The sequence below is a fragment of the Ambystoma mexicanum genome, chromosome 10 (genome assembly GCF_040938575.1).
Source record: "Ambystoma mexicanum isolate Mex_15411 chromosome 10, UKY_AmexF1_1, whole genome shotgun sequence".
NCBI classification, from domain to species: Eukaryota; Metazoa; Chordata; class Amphibia; order Caudata; family Ambystomatidae; genus Ambystoma; species Ambystoma mexicanum.
This window is the reverse complement of record NC_090932.1, coordinates 1,554,653,857-1,554,662,169: the sequence shown is the minus strand read 5'-3', so window position 1 is coordinate 1,554,662,169 and position 8,313 is coordinate 1,554,653,857. Positions and strand designations below refer to the sequence as shown.

Genomic DNA, 8,313 nt, shown 5'->3' with positions numbered 1-8,313 from the left:
CAGGACTGATCACTGGGTACCTGAGTGAGTGCAGTTGAACACAGATTCCGCCAGTCTTAGGAACGGTTTGCCTAGGATTGCATGGTAGCTAAGGTGACTGGTGTGCATGAGGCATTGCGTGGCATCCTTGAAAAGAAGATCACCCTCTCCATACGTCTGGGATTGGAAGAGTTGGAACTTTGAGTCAGGATTGAAAACCAGGGCCTCCTGCAAAAAATGAGAAGATATTTTCAAAGAATGCATTTCAAATGAAGACTGCGAAAGAGTAAGAAGTCGCTGAGGACAGCACAGGCTATGCCGCACAGCGGCTCACACTTAGGTGTCCTTTCAGTTAGCCCTAACAGTGTTGTTTAGGTCACAGAAAAAGCAAACTAGAGGGAACGCAGCATTAGAGTATTGTAGCAAACTCTTTTCCGTGGAGTAGCAGGAAGGTCCATCGATAATCTGTCTTCCATACTACCTTCTTCCACCTTCAAGAGAACCTTGAGCGCTTCCGTTAGTGGCTCTAATCTATTCTACCACACAGGTGTGTCTGTGAGATAGCTGTTTATTACCTTACTTTCTCCTCCTGCACCCACCATCACCATCATCTCTCTTTACTCCTCCCCCCGCCCCAGCGCTTTCATCACATTTTAACCCCATCTTGTCCCATTACTATCATCTCACTCTACTCCCTCCTACCCCACACTATTCACTTGCTCTGTGCTTCATCCAAAAAAATCATCTTACTCTGCTCTCTCTTCTTTCAGTACTCTCAGCACACTCTGCTCCCTCATCACTAAGCAAAATCATCCCACTCTGCTCCCTCCGCTCCAAGCAATATCATCCCACTCTGCTCCCTCATCACAAGCAATATCATCCCACTCTGCTCCCTTCTTTCCAAGCAATATCATCCCACTCTGCACCCTCATCACTAGCAATATCCTCCCACTCTGCTCCCTCATTACAAACAATATCATCCCACTTTGCTCCCTTATCACCAAGCAATATCATCCTACTCTGCTCCCTCCTCTCCAAGCAACATCATCCCACTCTTCTCCCTCATCACAAGCAATATCATCCCACTCTGCCCCCTCCACTCCCAGTAATTTCCTCCCACACTTTTCCTTCCTGCTACCCCCAGTACTTTCTAATTACTCTAGTGCCCCCTTTGCCTGTGCGTTCATCTCAATATAGTCCCTCCTCAACCAAGCAATATCCACTAGCTCTGGCCCTGCAGCGTCCAGCAGTGCCACCTTTCTAGGCTTCGTCCTCCCCTAGCACTAGCAAGTGAAGCAACAGCACAGCAGATACTCTAGACACTCTGCTGGTCAACAATCACATTTTTGACTTTGAGAAAAACAAGATGCTTTTTCTGAGCTCTCCCAAATGCTGCACACATGCTGTCACAGGTAAATAACGTTTCCCTTCTGATCCCTTCTCCACGCACCAGCCTCTCTGCGTCCTCCTTCGCCCCAAACTATAATCTCATCATGCTGTCTCCACCCACAGCAGTACCGCCTGAACCTGTTCCCTCTTCCCCAGTAATCTCTCACATTGCTCCCTCTTCCACCCTGTAACTGTTATGTCATCATGTTTTCTCCTGTCATGCTCCCTCCTTGTTAACCACAGCACCACCATTTTGTGTGCTCCTTCTTTCCTCCCCTTCATCACAATTATGTCACTGGGCTCTCTCTTGCTGCCTCCACTGCCACTGTCCTCTTTTGCTCCTTCCCATCTCTTGATCCTACCACTTCCTCTCTCTGCACCCCCTAGCAATGTGGGTGGGGCTCTGATGGAACTGATGCTCCATATACATAGTGGCCCATTGTGGCACTCTAAGGGGGAAAGGGGACTGCCCATCAACCCTGTTATTTGTAATGTTAAGGCCATTGTCAAATGCTGCGTTGTGCGGGATAACCACACCAGGTTGCACAAGGCCTCCCCTGTATTGTACGTTGTTTGTCCCCATGCTCACCTGAGATTTCATCAGGAAATCATTGATTTTCATTGTGCTCACTGGTCGCGTCATGACCATGCTTGGAGGCACTGGTCCCAGGTTGCAATCCATCCAGTCCATGATCGGGGAACGGCTTCCATCCAGGCACAAGAGCTCAAAATCTGAGATGCTCTCTCCACTTAACCATCCAGATCTCCCTAAGCCTACAAAGAAATGTGTGGTTATAAGGGGATAACAAAAAGTCTGTTACCGCACAACTGGGTTGCATGGTGGGCTCCTGTTGATCACCAGGTACAGTAACATAGGGAGTGTTGATCTCTGCATGAACAATGAACAGATGACTTTGTACGTGGGACACTAGCCACGAATACGCTATATAAACATGTATTGACAGTAGAAGTAAATCACGTTACGTGATAAACACAATAAACACAGCCATAAACAGAACAGACTACAAGCAGGAAAAATAAACAGAAAGGCACACTGGGTGTAGAGGTCTGCATTGATATCAAGTTAGTTACATTTTTTGAGCATGATAGGTGAGTTGCCCTGATGGATCAGTGCATATGGATGGGCTGGGTAGAGATGAAGTTATAGGGATAGGTGAGATGCCATGATGGATCTGGGTATATGAATAGGCTGGGTAGAGATGAAGTGAGAGGGATAGGTGAGTTGCCCTGATGGATTAGTGTATATGAATGGGCTGGGTAGAGATGAAGGGAGAGGGATAAGTGAGATGTCCTGATGGATATGGGAATATGAATAGGCTGGGTAGAGATGAAGTGAGAGTGATAGGTGAGTTGCCCTGATGGATCAGTGTATATGAATAGGCTGGGTAGAGATGAAGTGAGAGGGATAGGTGAGTTGCCCTGATGGATCAGTGTATATGAATGGGCTGTGTAGAGATGAAGTGAGAGGGATAGGTGAGTTGCCCTTATGGATCAGTGTATATGAATGGGCTGGGTAGAGATGAAGTGATGGGGATAGGTGAGATGCCATGATGGATCTGGTTATATGAATGGGCTGCGTAGAGATGAAGTGAGAGGGATAGGTTAGATGCCATGATGGATCTGGTTATATGAATGGGCTGGGTAGAGAGGAAGTGAGAGGGATAGGTCAGATGTCATGATGGATCTGGGTATATGAATAGGCTGAGTAGAGATGAAGTGAGAGGGATAGGTGAGATGTCATGATGGATATGGATATATGAATGGGCTGGGTAGAGATGAAGGGAGAGGGATAGGTGAGTTGCTCTGACGGATCAGAGTATATGAATGGGCTGGGTAGAGATGAAGTGAGAGGGATAGGTGAGATGTCATGATGGATATGGGTATATGAATGGGCTGGGTAGAGATGAAGTGAGAGGGATAGGTGAGGTGTCATGATGGATCTGGGTATATGAATAGGCTGGGTAGAGATGAAGTGAGAGGCATAGGTGAGTTGCCCTGATGGATCAGTCTATATGAATGAGCTGGGTAGAGATGACGTGATGGGGATAGGTGAGATGCCATGATGGATCTGGGTATATGAATAGGCTGGGTAGAGATGAAGTGAGAGGGGTAGGTGAGTTGCCATGATGGATCTGGTTATATGAATGGGCTGGGTAGAGATGAAGTGAGAGGGATAGGTTAGATGCCATGATGGATCTGGTTATATGAATGGGCTGGGTAGAGAGGAAGTGAGAGGGATAGGTCAGCTGTCATAATGGATCTGGTTATATGAATGGGCTGGGTAGAGATGAAGTGAGAGGGATAGATGTCATGCGCCTGTCTCCATGTCGCCTGTGGTCCAGGGTACGCCTAGGCGGCCATTAGCTGTTCCACCACATTGTGTATGCAACGTATGTCATGGTCTAGTGTTTGTTGACCCGCCATTGCTGGAGCTATTTAGCCACGCCTCTCACCAGCTATGGCGCGTTGCAACCGTTGTGGTTACTCCATGCAGCCTTTGGCTACACTACGCTAAGTTTTTCTTTTGGTTCCACTGTGGGAACCAGTTTTCTTTCTGCTACTTTCTCGCACAGCGCCCCACTTTCCTGGCAGGGGCGCTCATGCTCTTTCGCTTCTTTCCTCCTCCTTTAATCCTGTGCTACTCGCCACTGGGCCGTGCTCCTTAGCCTCTCCTATTCCTCCTTGCCTCCTTGCTGTTTCCGACTCTACCTTGGTTCTCCTTTTCCGCTTCTCCTGCCTCTCCGCTGTTTCCCGCTGACCCTGTTTCAACGTAGCTTTTCTTGCTTGTGGAATTGCGTTTCCCCGCCTTCCTTGGACTCTCAGATCTCTAATCTGTTGAGCCCCATCTGGGTAATTGGATTAGGTTTTGCTTCGAGTACATGCCAGTGGAGCCTACCTTCCCGCGGACCCTGTCTGGAGGTGCCGAGTCCTGGAATCCTATTGACCACGCTGTACCTGCTGTCCATTGGGTTTTTTTGTGCCTTGTAGAGGCTTTTTCCCCAGAAGTCCATCCCGGAAGAGGTGTCACAGGTATGCTGTTGGGTAAGCATTCACTGTGGCTTCCTCCCAGGGTAGACACTATCTTCACAAAAAAAAGGACTACCGGGCCCGCCGACCACAGATCTCAACCAGCCCAGAATCCAGTCTCTTAGGTGAGGAGGAGGAGAAGAGTTCAGATTCCATGGAAAAGCAGACCAGGGGGTCTGACAGTTTGCAATGCCAAATGCCTAAAATGGCAACAGAGGAGCAATTACAATAACTGGTTGCTGACGTTCAGAATCTATCAGCGGAGGTACAGAACCTCAAGACGGAAAACACCATGTTACGACAGATGGTAACAACATGGGACCCCAGACACGCTAGCCTACCACCCATGGCCCTACCTACGGGCAAATACGATTTTTTAATCTATTTATTTATTTGCATTTGTAGAGCGCACAACTGCCCTTGGGCATTGTGGTGCTGTCAAGAAAGCTTACTTTAGTTACATAAGTGCTTGTGAGGAGAAGACATACATGCATGTAGCCTAAACCAGTCTAGCAGGGTGGCAACAACAAATAGTACATTGAGTCAAAACTGGTGGCATAAACATGATGGTCAGCCCCATCTTGAAGGGTGGCAGCAACAGATAATGCAAAGAGTCAGTGTAGTTGGCAAGGACAAAACAGCCTAACCCCATGTTGAGGCCAGCGGTAGCGTACAATGCATAATGTCAAATCTGGTGGCATAGGCCTGAGATGTCGGCCCTGTCTTGAGGCGTGGCGGTAGCAGTTAATGCAGAGAGTCAGTGTAGGTGGCAAGGATAAGCAGCCTAGCCCAGGTGGAGGGAGACGACATTTGCCCTGCATAAGGTAAAGTCCAGTGGCGTAAGCATGAGGGGGTGGGGGGGCACATCAAACAGCATACGGGTGAGCACGGGGGGTGGGGGGAAACATCACACAGCATACGGGCGATCTAGGGAGTGGGGGGGCACATCATACAACATACAGGCGACTAAGGGGGTGGGGGAGCACATCACACAGCATACGGGCGATCTAGGGAGTGGGGGGGCACATCATACAACATACAGGCGACTAAGGGGGTGGGGGAGCACATCACACGGCATACGGGACACCAAGGGGGGAGGGGGGGCACATACACACTACGGGCGACCAAGGGAGTGGGCGGGCACATCATACACACTATGGGCAACCATGGGTGTGGGGGGCACATCACACGGCATACGGGCGACCAAGGGGGGTGGGGGAGTACATCATACAACATACAGGTGACTAAGGGGGGCACATCAGATGGCATACGGGCTACCAAGGGGCTGGGGGGGCACATCACACGGCATACAACATACGGGCGACCGAGGGGGGCACATCAAACAGCATATGGGCTACCAAGGGGGTGGGTGGGCACATCATGCATCATACACACTACGGGAGACCAAGGGGCGGTGGGGGGCACATACACACTACGTGCGACCAAGGGGGTGGGGGGCACATCATACACACTATGGGCGACCAAGGGGGTGGGGGGCACATCACACGGCATAAGGGCGACCAAGGGGTTGGGGGGCACATCATACAACATACAGGTGACTAAGGGGGTTTATAGTGACATTTTCTTTTTTTGATCACATTTTTTTTAATTGATTTTCAAATTAAGACAACATTACATTCAACTCTCTGCGGTACAGGGAAGGGATGTCCGAGGGGGATGGGGAGAGGGGGAGGACGGGAAAGGAAAGGGGGAAGGGGAGGGGAGGGAGGAGAGGAAGCAATGGCCGAAAACAAATCAAATCAACAACTTCTGGGGAAGATAATGGGATGGACAGAGAAAATCAATCAACACAATACAACCGATAACATCTATAAAAACAGCTTCAGGGACCGCGGTCAGACAGACCGACAAATTTAACATAGGATGACCGCATGGCATAGATTGTTCGTAACAGATTCAATGCGCCCACTTGTGCTGGGCGTCACTCAGTCTCCACGGTTACGGGGTCGCCACCTTCCCCATATTTTCCCTGCTTTTTGCGGGCAGCCTCTCGCTTTGTACACCCGATGCTCCATCACTGCACATATGTCCACGTCCGTGACCCACTGGTCATAACTAGTTGTACGTTCTGAGCCCCACAGTTGTGCAATGTTCCGCCTGAGAACCGCCATCGCGGTTGACCAGAGCAGTTTCTCATAACGGGATAAGTCTGTTTCACTGGAGATCCCCAGGAGAAGTTGTTTGGGGCATCTCGGTATTGGCTTACCCATAACGCTAGATAGTTTGTCACAGCATTTCTGCCAGAGGTGCTGAATATTACTGCATTCCCACAGGATATGAAAAAACTTACCTTCCTCTCGCTTGCAGCGTAGTCATCTTGCGTCCGAGGCCTTGCCCCAACGATAGAGGGCCACCCTTGGGTAATAGGTGCAGTGTAGGATCTTCAAATGGACGAGTCTGAGCCTTGAGGAGATGGTTGTTTCTCGCGGATTATAGTGACATTTTCAAACGTCACATTTTCTAAATGCCATTTTTTGACACCAAAATGCCGTAAAAACATTTTTTGAATGTTTTTTTGAATTTTTTTTTTTAAATGGGGGGTATCCCCCCAAACCCCTGTTTTCTTTTATTGACACTTTTTTTTTAACTAACAAAACAAAAATAAAACATATAAAATTAAAAAAACATTCTGAATTTTTTTTTCTGCATTTTTGTTTCGCAAAATGGCATTTCGAAAATGTGTTTTTGAAAATGTAACTGGATACCGACTAAGGGGGTGGGGGGGCACATCATACACACTACGGGAGACCAAAGGGGGTGGGGGGCACATACATACTATGGGCGACCAAGGGGGGTGGGGGCACTTCATACACACGATGGGCAACTAAGGGGGTGGGGGGCACATCACATGGCATGAGAGTGACCGGGGGGTGGGGGGGCACATCATACAACATACGGGCGACCAAGGGGGTGGAGGGGCACATCATACAACATACAGGTGACTAGGGGGGTGGGGGCACTTCATACACACTATGGGTGACCAAGGGGGTGGGGGGGCACATCACACGGCATACGGGAGACCAAGGGGGTGGGGGGGTACATCATACAACCTACGGGCGACCAAGGGGGTGGAGGGGCACATCATACAACATACAGGCGACTAGGGGGTTGGGGGGGCACATCACACGGCATACGGGCGAGAAGAGGGTGCGGGGGCACCTCGTACAACATACAGGCGACTAAGTGGGTAGGGGGGCACATCACACAGCATCCGGGCGACTAAGGGGGTAGGGGGAACATCACACGGCATACAAGCAACCAAGGGGGGTGGGGGGCACATCCGACAACATACAGGTGACCAAGGGGGTTGGGGGCACATCATACACGCTATGGGAGACCAAGGGGGTTGGGGGGGCACATCATACACACTACGGGAGACCAAGGGGGGTGGGGGGAACATCATACACACTGGATGGAACACCAAAAATGCTGAAGGAATTCCTGGATACTTGCAGGATTCATTTCACCTTCCGAGCCAATACCTACACCACTGACCATGCCCAAGTAGGGTTTGTCATATCCAACATGACGGGAAACGCTGTGGCCTGGGCTACCCCTCTGGTCACCAACCCTAGCCCGGTGTTACAAGACTTCTGGGCTTTCATCACACAACTGATGCAAGCTTTTGAGAGGCCAGAGATCATGTATTCAGCCTGCAAGGATCTCTTGGACGTCCGACAAGGGCAATCAGATGTTCTTTCGTACATCTCTATATTCAAGAGGTTAGCCACTGAGACGGGGTGGCCGGAGCAATCACAGTACGTAATTTTTAGACACGGACTAAGAGAGGAGATCAAGGACGAGTTGGCCAGGTCTCCTCGTCCACCTACATTCGCCGATCTCTTATCAGCATCACTCCAGATTGAATACAGGCTG

At 49.8% G+C, this 8,313-nt stretch overlaps 1 protein-coding gene across 1 annotated transcript in view; it reads right to left on the bottom strand.

Annotated features, from left to right (window-relative positions):
* LOC138492569 (serotransferrin-2-like) overlaps nt 1–8,313 on the bottom strand; it is a 545,198-nt gene that overhangs the window by 21,200 nt on the left and 515,685 nt on the right. The window contains exons 15-16 of the mRNA XM_069619822.1: nt 1,958–2,142; nt 21–207 (exon numbers count right to left, since the gene is read on the bottom strand). Of these exons, the coding sequence (XP_069475923.1) occupies nt 21–207; nt 1,958–2,142 (372 nt within the window). The remainder of the gene's footprint in view (nt 1–20; nt 208–1,957; nt 2,143–8,313) is intronic.